This window comes from Stigmatopora argus, chromosome 1 (assembly GCF_051989625.1).
Source record: "Stigmatopora argus isolate UIUO_Sarg chromosome 1, RoL_Sarg_1.0, whole genome shotgun sequence".
Taxonomy (NCBI): domain Eukaryota; kingdom Metazoa; phylum Chordata; class Actinopteri; order Syngnathiformes; family Syngnathidae; genus Stigmatopora; species Stigmatopora argus.
Genome location: NC_135387.1, coordinates 31,345,493 through 31,368,171, shown reverse-complemented (window position 1 = coordinate 31,368,171; position 22,679 = coordinate 31,345,493). Strand labels below are relative to the sequence as shown.

The window sequence follows — 22,679 nt, the reverse complement described above, 5'->3', positions numbered from 1 at the left end:
ACGTGTTGACTGCTTTCGACGGCAAGGGGGTGCAGACTAGATCCCTAACATTGTATACTATTCCACTGTGGGCTGCAGTGGGTGTGGGTTCTCATTGCAAGCCCATCCCAAGAGGGCACCATTTCACCAATCTGGTGTCCTACAAGTGCAATCAGTGGATTGCAGTCAGGTGCGTCTTGTTTTCTGCACAAATCTCATTGATTCAACTCTCTGTGCTGGATCGGTTGGAACAAAAACCTGCACCCACGGCGGCCCTTGAGGACTGGTGTGCCCACCCCTGGGTTAAAAGTAGTATCAGGAGCTCTTTTAAAAATTATATTCTATGCATATTATTTAAAACAAGCGAGTAGTCCAAAAAAATCTTTTGGTGTAGAGCAAGTGGCCAATGTTTCAACAGAGAGGAGCGGAGTCCAGGAGGTCCACACGTGGGACACCCGGGAGGTCCAGGTCCACGCGTCGAGCATCTCCAAAGTAGAGAAAGACGGCCAGCCCCACGGCGTGGAGCCACAGGACCGTGGCGAAGACGGACGTCCAGGAACCGCTGGCCTCCAGGGAGTAGCCCGACAGCAACACCGTCAGCAGACCTGCGCCCAACGCCGGGCTCAATCGGACCGCTAGGACGGCGCCGGACGTCCGTCAGGTTTGACGGGATACCTACTGGTGAGAGCGCCTAGCGTGTTCATGGCACCTGCGTGGGAACAGCATAACAGCGATTGGAGGTGAGCGCATTCTATGCCATTGTTTGGGTTTTTGTAATGCTTCCGTGTTCGGACAAAAGAATTGAAACGTTCCCTTTTGGGCCAAACTCACCGTAGAGGGCTCCGGCACAGGAAGGCGCCAGGTCCTGCACGTTGGCGGTGACGCCGCTAGAGGGAGGCAGAGAAAGACGGGGGCATGGGGGGGGGGCGCTGGAGATTGGTCCCCAGCCTGTTACGGACCGACTGACCGACTTACCAGCTGGTGAAGTTCAGGGCGACCATGGCGGCGGAAATGCAGGCGGTTGCCGTGGCAAAGGACACGTGGGCGGAGTTGGACAGCGGCAGGAGAAAAGCGGACGACACGCCCATGGCGACGCACTGAAACGCTCCGTAGCGACAAAGTGTCGTCATTCACGTGCCCGCAAAAAAAAACCCACCCTCAATTCAAGGCCATCCCTTCGTTTTGGGCAAATAAACGTTGAAATGAAACGTCCCCGTGTAATGGTTCATTCATTTCCAATCACATCCTTTAAAGACGGGTGGGTCCAAGCCAGCGGGGGCTTTATTTCAACGTGGTGGGGCGACGGAGCGGCTCACCTGCATGGACTTTCGGACAAAGGCCACGCCGTAGCCTCGGCCGATGAGCCAGTCGGAAAGACGTCCGCCGCAGAGGGCCGCTGGGACGCCGGCCGCCCAGGGCAGGACGTTGTACTGCCACACCTGCCGGAGGTGACCGCGGTCACGGGGCGCCAATGGGGACGGGTCTGACTGGATGCGACGGGACTGGCTGAGACGGAACGGTTACCGTGGACCGCCCGTGTTCTTGGCTAAAGTAGGTGGGCATCCAGGACAGCAAGATGTAGGAGGTGCCGCAGGTGCACATGTGAGCCAAGATGGCCGCTCTGGGCAAAGAAAAACAATAAATAAATAAACCTTTTTGCTTTCTGCTCTCCGTCTGGACTTGGGAGGCAAACGCCTAGCCAAGTCTAGCACCATGGTGCCATTAGTAGCATTGTAAAGGGGGCCATTTTCCCTTAAAATCAACAGCAAATCATCCAAAATGCTCAGGAGCAAATGTGACTGGGATGCCTCAGAACGGAGAGGAAGTGAGCCAAACCTGGCAAAAGGTGTCCCAAAACCAAGAGCGGGGCGGGGTCCTGGACATGCCCTAAAACAGGGGTTCTTAACCTTGTTGGAGCTGCCAAACCCCACCACTATCATATGCGCATTCAGCCAACCCTACTTTAGTCTATAATCCTTATAAAGCTTGATTTATGGATGAATGTGCGGGTGTGTGTGTGGTTATGTTAAGATTTTCATGCTACGTTTTGTCCAAACCGTGCATCGTAGAGAGTTGCAATTTTTTACGGTGGCCAGAAACGGCTGTCGGATCGATTGAATTCCCTTGAACCACTGCCGTTAAATGAAGGAAGTGAGCCAAATTCGAGCAAGGTGGATCCCCAAATGTCCCAAGACCAAGAGGAAGTGCCTCACAAAGGCCCTACGATCAACGAAAGCGGCCGCGGTGGGTGGCCTTACCGGACGCTAGGCTTCCTCAGCAGCTCCAGGAGACTTGTGTTGGTAGAAGAACTCCGGGAAGGGGCGCCCCATCTTCGCCCGCCGCAAACTTGGCCTACGGACGCCGGCAGGCGGGTGAGCGGCAGCAGCGATGGCGGCAGTGGCCACGTTGGCCTTACCTTTGAGGAGAGTGCGTTGGACCAGTAGCGCCCAGAGCGCCGACAGCGTGCCCGCGGCGTAGAAGACGCTTTCCCAGCCGTAGCGCTCGGCCGTGGCCGAACCCAGCACGCTCGCCGCCAAGATTCTGCAAGGGGGGTACCATTTCACCCTCACCTTCAACCGCTGCCCCCTCTGAGCCAAGACCAGCTCGGGTGCGGATGGCTTTTTGGCGAGGGCCAGGGGCCAAGGTTCAAGGTCTACCTACCCCATGGAGGACCCGCTTTGCCAGACGCTAGTCAGGAAGCTCTTTTGCCCTTCCGGTGAACGGCGGGCCACCAGACTGGCCAAGGATGGGAAGAAGACACCTGCCGAAGGCTCGCCGCCAGTTAGCATTTCCCAGCCGGCGGCACCGGAGCGAGCTAGCCACGCCGCCCACCCAAACGACCCACGGCACCTTGGAGGATTCCCACCAGGACCCTGGACCCCATCACCACAGCCAAAGGGTGCGAGCCAAGGTGGGCCAGTAGCGGCGTGGCCACCATCACCAGCGCCCACGACGCCACCGACAGGAGGATCACTCGTTCGCCTCCAAATCTGCAAAAGAATGGTCCGAATTTCCCGGCCGCTCATTGGCCACCGTTGGATTGGCGAGGGCGGGCGACCAACGACTTCCTCGACACGCCGTTTGGAAACTGCCGCGCCTCGGCATTGGTCGGTGGCCGTCACCTACTTGTCACTGGCGTGACCTCCCAAGATCTGCGTGGCGGCGTATCCCCAGAAGAAGGCGCCCAGCGCCAGGCCCGTGTGGAAGTCGTTCCAGCCGAAGGCGGCCGCCATGGCCGGCGCGCACACGGGGGCGCTCATGCGGCCGCAGTAGGTCAGGCAGGAGCCGGCGAACAACGCCGCCGTCCATCGGCGAGCCGCGCCCCTGCCGACCAGTCAAAACCAATCCGACCAATTGACAGGGTCCCAAAATACAGTAAATCAAGAAAATGTCCAAATCGTGCTCGGGTTCGAGTCCTTCGACTTGGATTTGGAGGCGGGGCAACGAACCGGCGCTCAAGTCCGAGTCGCTTCCTGCTAAATTCCAAAAGATTCCCTGCTCGTTTGTCTCATCTCATTTTCCAAACCGCTTTATCGTCATTAGGGTCGCGGGGGGTGCTGGAGCCTATCCCGGCTGACTCCGGGCCAGAGGCCGCAGGCCCAGGAGAACATGCAAACTCCACACCGTGACCGGATGATTCGCCTAAAGAGGGGTGAGCGCGCAAATCCCGTTTCGGCGAAACCTCCGTTCGGCGGAACGTCCATTCGGCGACCTGTCCATCTGTCAAACGTCCGTCGGCGAAACGTCTTTAGGCGAATCATCCGGGTACCAACCACACGGATGGATGTGACCTGGGTTTGAACCCAGGACCCCTGAGCAGTGAGGTCGACACGCTAATCACTCGCACCATCGGGCTGCTCGCTGCTCGTTTGGTCACCTCAAATTCAATTTAATTGGAGGCACGTGTGGGTCACTTCCTGTTGATTTTGGGGGGTATCTACGGGCGACTTCCTGTTGATTTTTGATCACTTCCTGTGACTATGAAACGGCACTATGTTGAAGTGGGCTCATTTGGAGGTGAGGGCTTGGTTAGTTCCATTGGCCCCTCCCAGTCGAAATGGATCCAACTTGAAGCAAGCCCACCCACTAGCTCAGACATGGGCAAACTATGGCCCGCGGGCCATATGCGGCCCGTTAGTCCTTTTAATCCGGCCCGCCGACGTTGTCTAATTTTTTTTTTTTTTTTTTTTTTTGCGGTGAAAATACAGGAAATCATTGGATGACCTGCATGAGCAATTCTGCCGTCGGTTTTGTGATTTTGGAAAAATTGACAGCTTGTGTCATTTCCTTTAGTCCTTTTTTTCTGTTTATGTTTCATATGTACTGTTAACGGATGCAGTTTTTATATGTATCGTATCTTGTGCTGACCTGGCCGGCCCGCCTGTCAAATTTTTAACGTCAATGTGGCCCCCCCCCGGGCCGAAAAGTTTGCCCAACCCTGCACTAGCTGCCAAAAAAGAAACGCCCCCTACGTAAATGAGCAGGAAGTGAGTGAAAATGTACAGGAAGTGCCCCAGGACAGCCAAAGAGCGTCATTGGTGGCAGACAGACAGACGGAAAAACATTCTTTTCCGTTGAACTTGGCAGAATGGAAGCGAGCTGAAGTTAGGAGGCGGAGTTTAGCTTTTGTTTTAGCAAGTGTGTCGCTTGCTAACTCACCTGGACCAGACTTGCGGGTCCTCCGGGCAAGGCGTCCGTAGCTCCTTCCCGTCGTCAGCCATTCGCGGAACGTGACCGTGGCGGCCGTCCCGTCCCGCCCGACCCGTCAAACGTGTCGGAACACAGCTGGGCTAAGCGCCGTCAAGCGAAGTGGGAGTGACTTAACTCAAAAGGCATCCCTCGTCATCTGCTTTTGGGAAAAACATGTTTTCGCTTAGTGCAGGGGTAGGGAACCTATGGCTCGGGAGCCACATGTGGCTCTTTTGATGGGTGAATCTGGCTCTCTGCTAACCTGTGAGCTAAAATATGGAAATTGCTGGTGACAGAACTGAGATATTACATCTAGAACTGCTTTAATCTTCATTTTTTTTGTAGTAGTAGACTCTTCTGGAATGCATCCTCTCATTGATTAGCAACAGTATAAGAATCTTTTAAAAATATTATTTTTTTCCACTTTAAAAGTGGTGAAATTACAAAAAAAATATTGAAAAGGCACTCATTTACATGTATGTATTTTGACTTTTAAATTTGTATTATGGCTCACAAGGAATAACATTGGAAAATATGAATTGTTTGTGGCTCTCTTCGTCAAAAAGGTTCCCCACCCCTGGCTTAGTGCCATCCATGTTTTTGGGGGGGGGGGGGGAAACTCTTTCACATGTGTCGCTAATCACTTTAATCATTTTTTTACCTCTTTTTTAATATATCTAAATGTTGCACTACTTATTTATGTGTGCACTTTATGGTGAAGCTTGAAATGTCATTATGACAACAAAAGCATTCAAATGAATTGGATTGAATGGATTTCCAATGGCAAAAGATGATGGTGCTCTCGCGTGGGCGGGGCCTCGCCTGGCTCGCGTCCGCGGTTGGTCGGCTGCGCCTGCGCCGGCTTGCTCGGCGATGCGGCAGCCATAGTCAGGCGACATCGTCCGCTCACTGGCTCCACCGTTTGCTGGTCGTTTTCCCACCGACGCCGACGCCGACGCCGACGCCGACGTTCTTTGCTTCCTTCAAAGGTGAGCTCCGTCCGTCTCGTTTCACTTCCGTTTGTTCGTTCGTCCGTTCGTCCTTTTTCGGTTTTGCTCGCTCGATCGCATCCTCGGAAGGCTTTGCGCGCGCAACATGGATGCTGCAGCGGAGGAGAAGAGACGATGACGATGAAGATGAAGATGAAGATGAGGGAGGCGTGCGGCGCGGAGATTAAAACCTCCGTGCCGTAGCTTTTCTCCGGATGGCGACGTTGTTTCGACGTCGTCGTCGTCGTCGATCGTTCGTTCGTTCGGTCTGCAACGCGGCCTTTTCCATCTCGCCTGATCACGCAGAAACCCCCCCCTCGCCCCCCACCCCTAACCCACCTCCGTCAGCAAACCTTAGCTCTCATTCCTCCCTCGTCTGCCGTGGACGGCAACAGGCGTCCTATCCGGAGGTAGCCCGACCTCCCGCTTCCAATGGATGGGACGTCTCCGTCCTCCTTTCAATCCGCGGCAGAGGCATCCAAAAACGCGTCTTTCAAATGGTCTTTGCGTTTCTTTGAAGGACCATTCAGTCGGTGCATCTGCCATCGACAGCCATAGACGTCCAATTTGACGTCAAAACTCGCTTGGAAATCGAGCGGCGGTCTCCTTGTCACGTAGCCATTTCCGTTGACAGCGGGAATGTAAGAAAGAGTTGACGTGGCCCTTAGCAAGGCGGCGACGGCCATGTCGGCCGGGGCCAAATCAACCCTAAGTGACCTCCGGCACCCCTTAACCTGGGGAAAAACTCCCGGACAAATAGCGTGCTTTTCAGCAGCCGGTAGGAAGTGGACCTTTTATTTTCTTACTGGTTCAAAGGAGGCAAAGGAAGCCCGCTGGCGCAGGCCACGCCCCCATGTTCATCAATGGGGATTGAGTCGGAATATCAAGCAGGCGTGCCTGCCGCGAGGGGGCCGTAAATCAAGAGCGGAGCTGGACCGGCCGTTGCCGATTCCAGTCAACTCTCCGGCAGCCGTTTGAACTCCTCTCCCAACGGATTGGACGTCTGGCGCCGTCAACGTCGACAGGAAGTGACCGTGTTGCGCCCTAAAATGACAAGAAAGGATGTCGGAAGGTTCGCGAGCCCCAAATTCCCCAAACGTGGCCAACATTACAAGGAAATAACTAATTACCGTATTTTCACGACTATATGGCGCATCGCATTTAAAGGCGCAGTGTCAGTAACGAGTGCTATTTCTGTATTTTAAACACACAAAGGACGCACCGTTTTTAAAGGCGCAGCCAGGCACGGCAAAACATACACCAGCTTAAACATACGGACACACGCTAAAAACACGTTCTTAAAAAGGCAACGGAAGCAAAACTGAGTTGCGTTGTACTTTATTTAGCCATTTTCCAACTTACTCACGTCATCATCACCCACAAATCCATCAAAGTCCTCATTTTCCGTGTCCGAATTGAACAATTGTCCAAATGAGTCATCGAAAACGCTCAGTTTTAAACGTTCGTCCAGGCGGCCACAATCCTTTCTCAAAAAGTAGCTAGCTGGTAGCTAGCGTAACCTTTCCAACGGTGCTTCCCATGCTTTGTCAAGCTGTATTGATGTCAATGTATACAGGCCACAATCCATTAGCAAATAGTAGCGAGCTGGTAGCTAGCGTAACCTTTCCAACGGTGCTTTCCATGCTTTGTCAAGCTGTATTGAGGTCGATGTATACAGGCCACAATCCATTGGGTGTATTGACAAAAGAACTACTACATATCCCAGCAGCCATTGCGCAGTACTTTGTCCACAGGTAAAATAGTAGAGTTGGTGTACCCTATCCACTGATTCATTTCATTTTATCGTGATAACAATTTTAGTATTGGTCCATATATAAGGCGCACTGGATTATTAGGCGCCCTGTCTATTTTGGAGAACATTTAAGACTTTTATGTGCGCCTTATAGTCGTGAAAATACGGTAGGTATAAGTAGGCGGTGGCGAACGGGTCGCGGCTCACCATGACGTGTTCGTCGACAGCCCGCGGACGTCATGGCCGAGCACCAGAGGCAGCGCTCGCTGTCCACCGCTGGCGAGTCGCTCTACCAAGTGCTGGGAGTGGAAAAGCTGGCCACCAATGATGACATCAAGCGCTCCTACAGGTCAGCCCCGCCTTCCGTTAACCCTTTTATTATTGCAAGATAATGTCCGTCCATTGGAAAACTTAAAGGGTGGATAGAAATGGGCCATTTTGAATGCGAAAACACACGGTTGTGAAATGTGGCTATTGGGAAAGGTTGCCTAAATCAAGGATTTGGAGCATTTGGAGCGCTAAACGCTTTGTTGCCGATCGGCCCATTGATCCGACCAATAGCTACGCTTTGACCAATCCGACTCCTTTATTCATCCCGTATAACCTTGGCGGTCCGTGCATTTTCTCGTAGCGCCTTCAACGAATCAATCCAACCCTCCAAAACTATTTTATGGCTATAAAACCTCTACTGCAGCTACAGCTGCGACACATAAAAAATAATCAATAAATCAATGCACAAAAATGGGGTAAAATCCACTTCCTAGCAGTATTTAATGATTAAATACAAATACTGGAGCTTTTCAGACATTACAACCGGGCCGGGGGGGGGGAATGATTTTCCCGGGTAAAGACAGCGATGAACGTCAATGGCGTACCGGCAAACATTGCCCGAAAATGGGGTAAAATCCATCCGAAAACAGCAAACAAATACATATACTGGAGTCTTATTGATGCTTGTTTAATGCAGCAGAGCCTGCAGAAGTGATTGTGAAGGCCTTTAGGTAGTTTTCTGATCCTGGCAACAAATAATGGCTGAAATGTGATTGGTTAAATGCTTCAATATGGAAACACACATCTGGAAGCAGTGCAAACAGGGGGGAAAGCAATGAAAGGAAGCTAACAGACCATTTGGAATTATTTAATAAGTATTGATGGACAAAATATAATATATGATTCAGATATTTCTTAGGCCAGCAGAGAAGGTTTTGAAGGCCCTGACGGCCCGACACTGATACCACTAAGACCAAGGAAGCCAAGAGCCAAGGGTCAACCTGCAAAATAAAAAGGGTTTAAATAAGGACAGGAAGTGGATCTTGATTGGAGGAGGGATGATTGGGAAGTAGTCACAGCTGTGTTGGCCTGGGCAAGGCTTTGCGACAGGGGTGGAGCCACAGCTCCAGGGTACCTGTAGAGAAAAAGAAACCACACAAAACAACACACCCTACTATATAGTGTACCCAGGCTGACTTTTGTCGTCCTTTTGGGCCCGGTCAGGAAACTGGCCCTGAAGTTCCACCCGGACAAGAATCCGGAAAACCCGGAAGCGGCGGACAAGTTCAAGGAGATCAACAACGCCCACGCCATCCTCAACGATCCCACCAAGCGCAACATTTACGACAAGTACGGCTCGCTGGGGCTCTACGTGGCCGAGCAGTTTGGCGAGGAGAACGTCAACACCTACTTTGTGCTGTCCAGCTGGTGGGCCAAGGTGAGTCCAGCGGCGGCTTCTCGCCCGCTCGGCGTGACGCTCACCTTGTTCTTCTTTCCCCCTTGGGGTGCAGGCTCTGTTCGTGGTTTGCGGCCTAGCCACCGGATGCTACTTTTGCTGCTGCCTGTGCTGCTGCTGCAACTGCTGCTGCGGGAAGTGCAAGCCCAGACCTCGCCAGGGCCACGAGCAGGACTTTTACGTCTCGCCGGAGGACCTGGAGGCGCAGCTGCGCTCCGACGAGAGGGGTGGGTAGGCCGGCGGGGAGGCGGGAGGGCGGGCCAAATGGGAGGTGGGCGCGGTTAGGCCGGCTAGCCATGCTAGCTTGCACTAGCTAAGGCTATCTTTTATGATATCTTATGCTGGTTTTCGCTACCCTACACCGTCTAACACTAGTATACGCTAGCTTTTGCTATCGTACTCTGGTCCATGCTAGCTTGCACTAGCTAAGACTATCTTTTACGATAGCTTATGCTAGTTTTCGCTAGCCTACACCGTCTAACGCTAGCTACCCTAGCTTTTGCTATCGTACTCTGGTCCATGCTAGCTTGCACTAGCTAAGACTATCTTTTACGATAGCTTATGCTAGTTTTCGCTAGCCTACACCGTCTAACGCTAGCTACCCTAGCTTTTGCTATCGTACTCTGGTCCATGCTAGCTTGCACTAGCTAAGGCTATCTTTTACGATAGCTTATGCTAGTTTTCGCTAGCCTACACCGTCTAACACTAGTATACGCTAGCTACCCTAGCTTTTGCTATTGTACTCTGGTCTATGCTAGCTTGCACTAGCTAAGGCTATCTTTTACGATAGCTTATGCTAGTTTTCGCTACCCTACACCATCTAACACTAGTATACGCTAGCTACCCTAGCTTTTGCTATCGTAAACTAGCAAGTTGGCACGGCCGTACACTAGTTTATTATACCCGTTACTATCTTATTGTGTTTTATCTTATCTTACCCTAGCTAGTTGGCAACATCGTACGCTATTTTATAGCACTTTACGCTAGCTCGTACTCTGGCCTATCGTATCTTACGCTAGCTAATAGTACCTTGCCCTCTTTTACAGTAGCTTAGGCCATTTATAGCGGTGGGCGCGGTTAGGCCGGCCGGGGGCAGAAGAGGAGATGAGGGTGAGATTCCCGCCTGTGTTTTCCCCCGCAGAGGCGGGAGGCGATCCCATCGTGCTTCAGCCCACCGCGGGGGCCACCGAGACCACCCAGCTGACGTCGGACGGCCACTACTCCTACCGCACCGACACGGCTTTCAACTAAAAGCGTCCGTCCGTCCGTCCGTCCGTCCGTCTTTGGCCAGCCAGCGCGGAAGAGGGAACGGCCGCCCGGCCGGCCGGCCCATGGGGAGGGAAGTGCCTCCGATTGGCTCTTCCTCCTTCCTTCCTTCTTTCCTCCCTTCCTTTCTTCCTTTCGTTCTGGTTTTCCCGCGCACACACACAAAGAAATCCTGGCCTTTTGCTTTGTTTTCTATTTGCGTCTGGGGGTGTCGCATGCGCCCCATTTTCTCCTCTTCGTCCGTCCGTCCGTCCTTCCGTCCGGCCGGTACTCCCCGAGGTGCATCCCTTCTCTTTGGCTTTTCAACGGGACGGACGGCGCACGCTCGGGGTCCGCATGTCCGCGGTTCAATCCCTCCCCAACTCGTTGGCCGCCAGCGATGGCGATAGACCACCAGATTTTTTTCTCATTTCATTTAATTTTTGTAAATTGAGTTCCTCTGTTGCCTCCCGTTTATTTTTATAATGATTTTAATTTTTTTCCTTGATTCCATATCATAATTATAAAGTTCCAATACTAATAATGATATATTTTTTACATTAGTATTTGTTTTTTCATTATTTATTTTCAATTAATTTATTTTTCTTGATTATTAATTTACTAGTCAATAACATTAATATATCATATTTATTTTTACTAATAGTAAATATGACATAAATACTAAATATATCATAATTATATAGTTCAAATACTAATAATGATATATTTTTTATATTAGTATTTGTTTTTTCATTATTTATTTTAAATTATTATTTTTTTGTTGATTATTAATTGACCAGTCAATAACATTAATATATCATATTTATTTTTACTAATACTAAATATATCATAATTATAAAGTTCAAATACTAATAATGATATATTTTTTATTTGAGTATTTTTTTTTCATTATTTATTTATTTTTGTTGATTATTAATTGACTAGTCAATAACATTAATATATCATATTTATTTTTACTAATACTAAAAAATAATATATAGAATACATATTGAATATTTATATTGAACCCAGTACTTCTATTTCTTTCATTTAAAAAAAAGGAACCCCGCCCCCATTTAAAGTGGCTTTTTTCCCCCTCCCTTGATTACTTTGGGATGTCGGGCTTTTCTGTGTTGATTTGCGGTTGACGTTCTAATATCTGTTAAGAAAAAAAATGGCGTTGTCCGCCATTCTTTTGCCGTTCAAGTGTCGCTCACGTGTAGCCCGCTGTAAAAAGTTGAAAAAGCTCCGGCTCCGTCGCCGACTCCTTTTTAATTAATTTTTTTGAGCGGACTTGACGTCTATCGCGTGCACGGCGGCGAAGGAGTTAAGCACGTGGACGTTTGCCGAGATGTACTCCGACCCCACCACCACCACCCCACTCCCCCCTCCCGTTCCCCCCACCGCGGGTCCGTGGCTTTTTCACGGGGAAGACGAGAGCTCGACGTGGGTCATATGTTGACGTGGGAAATCATTTCAAGTGTTATTGTATATCGTGAGCATCGACTCGTACTAGCTAGCCGAGGGAGGCCGCTATACGCTGCGGGCCAAGTACCGCCAAATTCTATATGTTGTAGCATGGTTATTTGTACGTGTGCGTGTGTCTGTGCGCGCGTGCGTACGTCTGGAAGAAAAGTCCATTTGCTGTCGGTGAATAAATGTTCCCTGAACGGTCCCGTGGATGGCGGCGAATGGCGTGTCTTTTATTGATGAGTGCGCCAGGCTCGAGGCCCGCTCGGCCCATTGTCTCCGACCACAAGAGTCCACGGGAGCTTTGGTCCTCCTGCTAGCTTATCCCATCTAATGCTATCTTACCCTAGCTAGTTGGCAACATCGTACGCCATTTTAAAGCACTTTACGCTAGCTCGTACTCTGGCTTATCTTATTTTACGCTAAGCTTGCTAATAGTATCTTGCACTCTTTTACAGTATCTTAGGCCATTAAAGCCTATGCTAGTTTGCCCCTGCTATTTGGCGATATCTCATGCTAGCGCACACTATTGTATGCCAGTTTAAGATAGCTCTGGTCCATGCTAGCTTGCACTAGCTAAGGCTATCTTTTATGATAGCTTATGCTAGTTTTCGCCACCCTACACCGTCTAACACTAATATACGCTAGCTACCCTAGCTTTTGCTATCGTACTCTGGTCCATGCTAGCTTGCACTAGCTAAGGCTATCTTTTACCATAGCTTATGCTAGTTTTCGCTACCCTACACCGTCTAACACTATTATACGCTAGCTAGCCTAGCTTTTGCTATCGTACCCTAGCTAGTTGGCAACATCGTACGCCATTTTAAAGCACTTTATGCTAGCTCGTACGCTGGCCTATCCTATCTTACGCTAGCTAATAGTATCTTGCACTCTTTTACAGTAGCTTAGGCCATTTATAGCATACCCTAGTTTGCCCCTGTTAGTTGGCGATATCTCATGCTAGCGCATACTATTGTGTGCCAGTTTAAGCTAGTTTTTGCTATCGTACTCTAGCACTAGCTAAAGCTATCGTTTACGATAGCTTATGCTAGTTTTCACTACCCTACACCGTCTAACACTAGTATACGCTAGCTACCCTAGCTTTTGCTATCGTACCCTAGCTAGTTGGCAACATCGTACGCCATTTTAAACCACTTTACGCTAGCTCATACTCTGGCCTATCGTATCTTACGCTAGCTAATAGTATCTTGCACTCTTTTACAGTAGCTTAGGCCATTTAAAATGGTCCGACCCACGTGAAATCAAGTTGACGTTAAAGCGGCCCGCGAACCAACCGCTTACCCAACTTAATGCTATTTTACATTATGTAGGTTGCATTTGCATATGCCAGTTCATGCTAGTTTTCACTACATTCCGCTATTTTACGTTGGTATATGGTAACCTTTACTAGTTTACGTTATTTTACGACATGTTATGCTGTTTTACGGCATGTTATGCCATAAAACTGGATGACAGCGGCTCCCCAGGAACGGATTTGCTCCAAACTTTGGACCAAAGAAAGTATTTGACAATTCGATGGCTCCATCTGTCGACCGCGCGTGTGAGATGAATGTCCACGAATAGCCTGCGTGGGCGAGTGGCCATTAGCCCCGCCCCCCTGGCGCTAAACTCATCGCACGTAAACAAGCGTCAGAGCCAGCGGACGAGCGGACAACGGACTTGTCTGTCCCGAACCCGAACAAGAAAGCCGTCATGAGTCGAGCGGGACCTGGTAAGAAAGAAAAAACTCCCTTCATCACACTTTTAAAGGGAACATTAGTGATTGGCATGTAGAATTCTATAATAGCCGGCGCTGGTTCGCGTGTGCAACAGGTAGGCACGTACGTAGGGCGCATGCGTGAGCCGGTTTTTTTTTCCCCATCTGACGTTGCGTGACAGGATGTCAGTAAACATGCACACACATGCTATTTTTGACTAAGATTCAATTCATGTCCAAATATGTCTACACATAGTCAGAAGAAAAAATACTTTTGAAACCCATTATAAAGAGGCTAGTATTGACTTTTTTGCCTTTGTTTTTGAATTAATTGAAAAAATGAAACGATTTTTTTTTAATTAAACAATGTCGGACAGATCAATGAAGACAGATGAGGATGAATTAGTCGGATGACCAATCGTCCAATCGAATAAAGATTGCGATCCCGGCGAAACGGGAATCTTTGGAGTTGTTGATTGACCCTAAAAACCGGCGGACCTACGCGCGTGCTTTTTCTGTTTCTTTTGTAAGGTGCGGCAGACGACGCTTTCCCGCCCGGCGACGTGGATACGGACCAGCTGAGGTTCCGATTGGCCAAGGTAAGAAGCCAGCGAGGGCCCACGGCTAATGGCTGACGGCTAATGGCTGACGGCTAAGTATGACGGCTTACGGATGACGGCTTACGGATGACGGCTAACGGATGACGGCTAACGGATGACGCTAACGAATGACGGCTAACGGATGACGGCTAACGTATGACACGTATGACGGCTAACGTATGACGGCTAACGTATGACGGCTAACGTATGACGGCTAACGTATGACGGCTAACGTATGACGGCTAACGTATGACGGCTAACGTATGACGGCTAACGTATGACGGCTAACGGATGACGGCTAACGTATGACGGCTAACGGATGACGGCTAACGTATGACGGCTAACGGATGACGGCTAACGTATGACGGCTAACGGAAAGGTGCATCCATCCCCCAGACGGAAGAAGAGATCGAGACCCTCCGGGAGGCGCTGCTGAGCAAGGAGGAGTCGGCCGCCGACCTGCGCAGGCAACTGGGCTTGGGCCCGCTGGAGAACCTCAAGCACAACCTGTCCAAAGGCTGGCAAGACGTGCGCACGTCCTCCGCGTGAGTCCCGCCGACATCACCTTTCGAGTCACTGGGTCCCGGGTCACTTCCTGTTGATTTTGGAGGCGTTGACGGGTCACTTCCCGTTGATTTTAGAGGCATTGACGGGTCACTTCCTGTTGATTTTTGAGGAGTTGACGGGTCACTTCCTGTTGATTGATGGTGGATGACTCCCTGGAGATTTAGAGGTCACTTCCCGTAGGTTTTGGGTCCCTTTGGGAGGGACTTCCTGTTGTCATTTACAGGTCACTTGTCATTCATCACGTGGGTTTTCCCTCCTGACAATTCTTTTTTCTCTTCTCAGCTACGTGAGGGCCTCGGCGGTCCTGGAGGACATCGGCAACACGGACGCGTGAGTCGTCATTTCTTCTCCCCAACCCCGAACCCTGACCCCTCCCCCTGATCCCGCGTGACGGAGCGCGTCACACCACATTGGCCCTCTCCAATGGGATTGCGGCAACGGTAATAGCCTTACGGCCGGAATTAGACGGCGGGTTATTAGCGGGCGCCGACGCCTCGGGGGCGCTCAACTCCGAGCCACCTTGCTCGCGGGTGTCATCGGCTCCATGAGCGCAAAAACCGCCGTGACTGGAAGCGAAGCGATTGGACGTACCGTATTTTCACGACTATTCGGGGCATCGTATTTTTACCCACAGTGTCAATAACGACTGCTATTTCTGTATTTGACACACACAAAGGACGCACCGTTTTAAAGACGCAGCCAGGCATGGCATATATATATTATATATGGATGAATATCGAACCGTAATAGCGCTGACTACGGAAGCAGCCCCAGACGCTATTTCCGGTGCGCAGTGACTGCTGGGATATACGTATAGTCCTTTTGTCAATACACCCAGGTTGACGGCTGTGATAACTTTGCACTAATAGTACCAATATACTACAACGGCGAACACACTCATTGGTCTCGGGGCGTTCCTAGTTTTGGGACACTTTTTGGTGGTTTGGGGGCATTCCTGCTAGACTTGCTGCACATTTTGGGCCACTTTTTTGGGTTTCACTGCATTCTTGGTGCCCTCCGGCTGACTGGCGACCAGTCGGGATAGGATAGGATAGGCGCGGGGAATCTTACGAGGGAGATGAATGAATATTTGCGGGTCTCGTGGCTTTTTTGGAAGGTGAACGGACTGTTTTGGTTCACGGCAGATGCGTGAGGACCAAGGAAGGTCTGGCTCACGCCGGCCGCGTCACTTCTTCTACCTTGTCCGACGTGGGCGTGGCCATCACCAGGAGGCTGGCGCAGATGAGGTACGGCCCCGCCCAATCCCGGAGGCGTCACGTCACGGCGAGTGACTCGCTGGCGTCTCTCTTTTACGTCTCTGTTTTCGGTTTGCCGATTCGCCTCGCCAGAGCTCTGCCGCTTCCCGGCCCGCCACGGTAAGCTAACGTGCCGCGCCGTCTTTTTGCCACACGCACATTGGATTGGATTGGATAACTTTATTCATCCCGTATTCGGGAAATGTCATTGTGACAGTAGCAAGAAAAGGTATAGTTATAAGTTAGACAGTACAGTCGCAAAGGCCGCACAACAACAAAGCAAAAGCAAATCCAAGTCAATGGAAACTGGAAAATGGAAACAAAAACTGGAAGCACACACAGGAAGTCTTCCACAAGATGGGGAACTTCTGCAGACTGTGACCGAGGTAGAGAATATGCAGAGTCACAGTTCCTCAGTAGTCTGTAGGGCTGAAGACAACGGTAGCAGAGTAGAGCCCCTCGACTCCGTTGCTGGTAAGCGCCGACAGCTCTTCCATCTTATCCCACGATGGAATGGTTGGTCAGAAGCGTCGCCTCTCCTCCCGGCACTTTTGTCCGGCTCCGAATCCCCGGCGGCACCCAGGTGTTGCTCCTTCCTTCATATTGTAACAGCTAGCTAGTCCCATGTGTGTGACAGCGTAGGCATGGCTGAATGGTTCCAAAAAAAGAAGTAGCCGAAAGAAGCCAGGCTAACAGAAGAAGGAAAGTTGTAAAAACATTCAAGTAAAAAGCAAAAAGGAATGTACAGACGCTCCCCTACTTACGAACGAGTTAGGTTCCGAGCGATTGTTCATAAGTTGAATTTGTTCGGAAGTTGCTCAGTGCTATATTTTGTATTATAATTTATGTTTAAGGCCTATATAAGTATATTGAAGGTTTATATAAGTGCATTTGTATGTTTAAGGCTTGTATAAGTAACACGCATTGGTTTGTACTGAAAAAAAACATTTAATAACATGGAGAGAATACATACAGTACTGTATACATACATTAGAGAGAGAGAGATTTACTAGAAAGTGGCCGAAAGAAGCTATCTAATGACGATTGCAGTTTTCTTTTTTCATCATAAATGATGTGGTAGCACTGTATGGCATCATTCAATTGATTTGCAAACTTTGTGCAACGTTCAATATTTGGGTCCTGCTGCTCCATCTTTCTGTTTAGAAATGGTACCGACGGTCGAACGATTCAAGTTGTATTCCCGTGCAACGCTCACCACTTTCTCACGCGCATCAAGCTTCATTATTATTGCCACTTTGGTTTCAATTGAATTGGCTTGCCTCTTCCTTGCACCTCCCTCAATAGAAGCCTTTCGCTTTTCACCAACCCTATAGAATAATGGATGCACGAGATATTGAATGATAAAAATGTTCTTTGCGCACTGGAGATACGTTCACGCACTTCCGCACTGCAACGAACTGGGCAGACGAAGGTAGATGCAGGGTGAGCTGAGCTATCACAGCGCCAGGCGTCGTCGGTATTAGTGGCGGAAAGAAGCACTACTCGGAAAAAAAAAAATACAAAATCCAACTTACCAAAATTTTTCGACATAAACGCAATTTACAGACACGTTCGTATGCACCGTTGTTCGTAACTCGAATGTTCGTAAGTAGGGGAGCGTCTGTATTAAGGAATATTAAAATGCAATTTTAAAAAAGATAGAAGGGCTGTAAATCACGAAAAACATAAGAGTGTTACAGAGCTACTGCCACTGGCTCCCACGTGAACGGCGCCATCTTGGAATACAGATACAGATATTTGCCAATGAAGTGTTTTTTTTGTTGTTGTTTTTTCCTTTCATGGCAGCCACCACGTGAGCGTTCCGTCCATGAGGTACGCCCACTTTTGCTAGTTTGGCTAACGTTTTAGCACCGGAACGAGCGCTAAAATCTTCTTCTTCTTCTTGTTCTCAGACACTCGTCCACATTCAAGTCTTTTGAGGAAATGCTGGGCAACGCCAAGGTTGACGCCGTGGTTGCCCGCCATTGACCGTCCGTTATTCGCGTCCAAAGTGACGCTCTCGTCTTTGCTTTCCAGAGGAGATGACGGACGGGAGAAACGTCAAAGGTTAAGGTTTGAGTCCATCCCAAAATCCATCTCCGCTTGATGATCGTCGCTCAGATAATCTGTCAAATTTGACATTTTCCACGCGGTTCTTCTGGAGCTGAAATCACGTCAATGTACAATTTCCACACTCCAAAAGTATTAGTATTTTAAAAAAAAAACAATAAAAAAAACTTTTAAAAGACAAATAAGACAAACATTTGTTTTTTTCCTTTGCTTTTTAATGAAATTGCAAAATAAGAGAGGATATTTTTGTTGAGAAAGTGACTAAATATGAATAAATCCATATTTTAGAAATCATTTTACCTTTTTTCAATGATTACTTTTATCGATTAAACACGCTTGTAAATACAATTGAGGGGGCAAAAAAGAAAAACTATGTTTAGGGGCTCAAAAAACTAGATTTGGGTCATTTGGAGACCAATCATTCCCCTGTATGGATACCAGTGGCGGTCCGTGCATTTTTTCGTAGCGCCTTCAACGGGTAAAAATCCACTTCCTAGCAGCATTTAGTGATTAAATACAAACACTGGAGCTTTTCAGATATCAGAACCGGGCCCACAATTGAAATATTATTAAGGAATACAGTGGTACCTCGAGATACGAGCTTAATCCGTTCCGGAACTGAGCTCGTATGACGAGATTCTCGTCACTCGAGCGGACGTTTTCCATTGAAATGAATGGAAAACAAATGAATTGGTTCCAGCACTCTGAAAAAACACCAAAAACAGGATATTGGATTGGAAAAAATGTTTGATTTCTTCTAATTCGCCATCTATTAACAAAGCACACATAACTGGTGGTTTAATAGAAATTAAATGTGTTTAATCTAACTAAAATTGGGCAGATTTCGTTTAATGTAACTTTACACAAAACTGAATTCTAATTTTGTTGTAATCTTTTGTTACCTTTGTTCTGGCCGGGTTGTGTAATTCCAAAAGCTTCCACATGAGGGCGCCAAAGCAACTGAAATTTTACATAGCTCCCTGTCTGTATTTCGGATTCGAATGGAAAAGGTGAAAAATCCCCTATGAAAATCATTTCAAATATAAACAAAGTTACAAACCAAAAAGAACGCCGAATGCTCGGACGGATTGAACTCTTACACCGCCTTGGACGGCAATAGACGTCCAATCCCATGGGATTGGAAGTGCAGGTGGCCCCTGACTAAAGGGGCTTTTGGAGAAAAGTTGACCCCTGACAGGAGTTTTACTTAAATTTTACTAGAATTAGATATGCTAAGAAGAAAGGCTCACTTCTTTACATCGTGTTCGTAAAAGAAAGAATCAATGGCAGGTCAGTCAGGATAAGCAGATTGAACCCACTCATGTGCAAAAGTAGGAAAAGCAAACAGGGTCTCTTTTCCTCACAAATGATTGGGTAGCTTGAAAAAGTAGAGCACTGGGTGCAAAAATGAGTGCAGGTCACCCACACGGTGCCAAGGATTCGCCGAATGATGATAGCGTGCCGCACGGAGGCCTAAAAAAAGCCACGACCCCGAGAGGACAAACATAGATTTGTCACTCAGTAACCGGGCGATAAGGCCGGAGTCGCGTGTTTTCCAGTGGGCTGCCGTCGGGGGGTGCCGAACTGAACCCGGACGGGATTATCTTTTTCCAAAAAGCTGCCCAAAAGATTTGATTTAGCCCGGAGGTCGGGAACCTTTTTGACAGAGAGAGCCATAAACAAGTACCGTATTTTCACGACTATAAGGCGCACATAAAGGTCTTAAATTTTCTCCAAAATAGACAGGGCGCCTTATAATCCAGAGCGCTTTATATATGGACCAATACTAAAATTGTTATCACGATAAAATGAAATGAATCAGTCGATAGGGTACACCGACTCTACTAATTTACCTGTAGACAAAGTACTGCGCAATGGCTGCTGGGATATGTAGTAGTTCTTTTGTCAATACACCCAATGGATTGTGGCCTGTATACATCGACATCAATACAGCTTGACAAAGCATGGAAAGCACCGTTGGAAAGGTTACGCTAGCTACCAGCTAGCTACTATTTGCTAATGGATTGTGGCCTGTATACATTGACATCAATACAGCTTGACAAAGCATGGAAAGCAGCGTTGGAAAAGTTACGCTAGCTACTAGCTAGCTACTATTTGCAAATGGATTGTGGCCTGTATACATCGACATCAATACAGCTTTACAAACGGTGGCAGGCAGCGTCAGGCTAGTTACGCTAGCTACCAGCTAGCTACTGTTTGGATTGTGGCCGCCTGGACGAACGTTTAAAACTCAGCGTTTTCGATGACTCATTTGGACAATTGTTCAATTCAGACACGGAAAATGAGGACTTGGATGGATGTGTGGGTGATGATGACGTGAGTAAGTTGTAAAATGTCTAAATAAAGTACAACCCAACTCAGTCTTGCTTCCGTTGCCTTTTTAAAAACGTGTTTTTAGCGTGTGGGTGTAGCGTGCAAGGACTATATATCCCAGCAGTCACTGCGCACCGGAAACCGGAAATAGGCTGCTTCCGGTAGCCAGCGCTAATGCATTTCGATGTTCATCCATATATAATATATAATATATATGCGTCTTTAAAAAACGGTGCGTCCTTTGTGTGTTTAAAATACAGAAATAGCACTCATTACTGACACTGCGGCTAAAAATACGATGCGCCGAATAGTCGTGAAAATACGGTAGTTTACCTCACAGGTTAGCGAAGAGCCACATGTACCCATCAGAAGAGCCACATATGGCTCCCGAGCCATAGGTTCCCTACCCCTGGTTTAAAGCGTGATGAAGCACTTCCAGCAAGAGGCTGAAAAAATACGCTTTTTTGCCTTTTTCGGTTGTAACGTATGGCCCGCCGAGAGATTCCTCGACACGGACAATTTTCCAGCTTATTTAAGCTCTAGTGTTTGTATTTAATCACTAAATGCTGCTAGGAAGTGGATTATACCCCATTTTAGTGCAATTTTTGCTACTCCGGGCCCGGTTCTGATGTCTAAAAAGCTCCAGTATTTGTATTGAATCAATAAATGCTGTTTTGGGCTGGATTTTACCCCATTTTCGGGCAATGTTTGCCAGTACGGTCATTGACATTCAACACTGTCTTTTCCCGGGAAAATCACCCCCCCTGGCACGGTTGTAATGTCTCAAAAGCTCCCGTATTTGTATTTTAATCATGAAAAGCTGCTAGGAAGTGGATTTTACCCCATTTTTGTGCATTGATTTATTGATTATTTTTGTGTGTGTCGCAGCTGTCGCTGCAGTAGAGGTTTTATAGCCATTAAATAGTTTTTGAGGATTGGATTGATTCGTTGAAGGCGCTACGAGAAAATGCACGGACCGCCACTGCAATTACGTGTACACGTAGTACTGGTATATGTGCACGTGACACACAGAGTTGAACCATGTTGGGGTTATTCTGGGATACTATTATAGATGTATGCATTTTAATTATTTTTGTATAAGAGTGTGTTTAATTTGAGACCGGGGCAAACTCGAGGTCACCCTCCAGGACAGATGGCTCCAGGTAGAGACTTAACATTTCCAGGACTGATTACTGGAAGATACGCCTGGACCCTTTCCCCAGATACCAGTCCGCAATGACAATTTTCCAGGGTCTCCTATGCCCTAAAAGAGAGAAGAGGGTGAGCCTTGTATGGGAAGCTAGCTGACCTGATTTTTCTTCCACGTGGCACGAGCACGTTTTGTTTATGTGAGACTTTTGGGGCCGGTTCAACTTTCCCCTAGAAAAGACAGGCGCCCCCCCCCTCCGGTCCGACCTTGGCGACCCCGCCGTTTTGGACGGGAATAGAACGTGGCCGGGCGGGCAACTCCAATGCAAACAAGTCGGGCGCTACACTTTGTCCACTTTTTCTTGATTTTACCAGAAATGATTGGGGCAAAGGGCACGGCGGGCGAGGGGAGGCGGGGGGGGGGGTCGGCGTTCCGGCTCGCAGCTGTTCCCTGCGTTCCGGCACGCGCCGAGAAATCTAGGTCAAGCTTTTTTATGGCTGCTCGTGGGCCGCCGCCAAGGGCGAACGGATTGGACGCCCGTCGGGCGCCGTGTCCTCGCCCCATGGCGACAAATTGGAAGTCTAACCTTATCTTTGGGGGACTCGGTTGTTGATTTGGGGCCATTTCTACCTGGAGTTTTAACCATAGTACCAAAAACTAAAGTCGATATGATGTCATACCTTCTTAGATTTGGTTGCCATCATTTGAAATCAGGAATGGATGAAGCGTTTTCTTCATTTTGGATTCAATCTACACTTACTAGAGGTCTTTGTATTACAATTAGGGGAAAATAGTTTCCACACAGTGGAAAATAGTTTAGGGGGTGTGGCCCCCTGTTATATGGAGGCTTTGGCTTATGGGATGCTTGGTTTTCGGATGTCCAACGCTTCAATTTCACCAAATTAAATGGTTCAAAATGGACAAAAGTCGGCGCTTCGATTGCTGACGTCTGAAATCGGTCCAATAAAGTCTTGGACTGGACTGGCTTCCACAGTCTACACCAGGGGTGTCAAAGCGGTCCTCAAAGGGCCGCAGTGGGTGCAGGTTTTCATTCCAACTCAACAAGAGGATACCTTTTGCAAGTGTAATCAGTTCATTCAAGTCAGGTGCTACTTACTTTAGAAGACACCTGATT

The 22,679-nt window shown here is 48.5% G+C and overlaps 3 protein-coding genes across 4 annotated transcripts; 2 read left to right on the top strand and 1 right to left on the bottom strand.

The window, feature by feature from the left end:
• Window positions 1-322: 322 nt before the first annotated feature.
• Window positions 323-4,822, bottom strand: LOC144087074 (voltage-gated purine nucleotide uniporter SLC17A9-like). Its single transcript, XM_077617367.1, has 12 exons — window positions 4,639-4,822; window positions 3,106-3,303; window positions 2,830-2,969; window positions 2,641-2,740; window positions 2,396-2,520; window positions 2,238-2,331; window positions 1,504-1,600; window positions 1,296-1,418; window positions 955-1,076; window positions 811-866; window positions 659-688; window positions 323-584 (listed from the first exon to the last, which is right to left on the bottom strand). Exons 1-12 carry the CDS (start codon window positions 4,698-4,700, stop codon window positions 391-393), a joined length of 1,341 nt encoding a protein of 446 aa, XP_077473493.1. The 5' UTR covers window positions 4,701-4,822; the 3' UTR covers window positions 323-390.
• A 665-nt stretch (window positions 4,823-5,487) lies between these two features.
• On the top strand, window positions 5,488-10,802 carry dnajc5aa (DnaJ (Hsp40) homolog, subfamily C, member 5aa). The gene is made up of 5 exons (XM_077617380.1): window positions 5,488-5,657; window positions 7,638-7,759; window positions 8,905-9,118; window positions 9,192-9,363; window positions 10,278-10,802. The coding sequence occupies exons 2-5, from the start codon at window positions 7,650-7,652 to the stop codon at window positions 10,385-10,387; spliced, it is 606 nt and encodes a 201-aa protein (XP_077473506.1). The 5' UTR covers window positions 5,488-5,657; window positions 7,638-7,649; the 3' UTR covers window positions 10,388-10,802.
• Window positions 10,803-13,321: 2,519 nt separating this feature from the next.
• On the top strand, window positions 13,322-18,251 carry LOC144070869 (tumor protein D54-like). 2 transcript variants are annotated; one of them, XM_077595367.1, is made up of 9 exons: window positions 13,322-13,583; window positions 14,100-14,167; window positions 14,564-14,712; window positions 15,017-15,064; window positions 15,880-15,981; window positions 16,084-16,110; window positions 17,797-17,823; window positions 17,904-17,952; window positions 18,028-18,251. In XM_077595367.1, exons 1-9 carry the CDS (start codon window positions 13,565-13,567, stop codon window positions 18,034-18,036), a joined length of 498 nt encoding a protein of 165 aa, XP_077451493.1. In that variant the 5' UTR covers window positions 13,322-13,564; the 3' UTR covers window positions 18,037-18,251. The 2 variants fall into 2 exon arrangements, with proteins under 2 accessions (XP_077451493.1, XP_077451483.1); XM_077595357.1 differs by having other exon boundaries at window positions 17,904-18,251.
• The last annotated feature ends 4,428 nt before the right edge of the window (window positions 18,252-22,679 follow it).

Bases quoted from the DNA above. Each gene is read 5' to 3' on its own strand.
- LOC144070869 (XM_077595357.1), top strand. The intron at 14,168-14,563 runs GTAAGAAGCCAG...TCCATCCCCCAG, and splicing joins TGAGGTTCCGATTGGCCAAG to ACGGAAGAAGAGATCGAGAC. The intron at 16,111-17,796 runs GTAAGCTAACGT...CTTTCATGGCAG, and splicing joins CCGCTTCCCGGCCCGCCACG to CCACCACGTGAGCGTTCCGT.
- dnajc5aa (XM_077617380.1), top strand. From the start codon at position 7,650: ATGGCCGAGCACCAGAGGCAGCGCTCGCTGTCCACCGCTGGCGAGTCG. The intron at 9,119-9,191 runs GTGAGTCCAGCG...CTTGGGGTGCAG, and splicing joins TGTCCAGCTGGTGGGCCAAG to GCTCTGTTCGTGGTTTGCGG. The intron at 9,364-10,277 runs GTGGGTAGGCCG...TTTCCCCCGCAG, and splicing joins GCTGCGCTCCGACGAGAGGG to AGGCGGGAGGCGATCCCATC.
- LOC144087074 (XM_077617367.1), bottom strand. From the start codon at position 4,700: ATGGCTGACGACGGGAAGGAGCTACGGACGCCTTGCCCGGAGGACCCG. The intron at 2,332-2,395 runs GTAAGGCCAACG...CGGCGTCCGTAG, and splicing joins CCAACGCACTCTCCTCAAAG to GCCAAGTTTGCGGCGGGCGA. The intron at 585-658 runs GTAGGTATCCCG...CGTTGGGCGCAG, and splicing joins CACGCTAGGCGCTCTCACCA to GTCTGCTGACGGTGTTGCTG.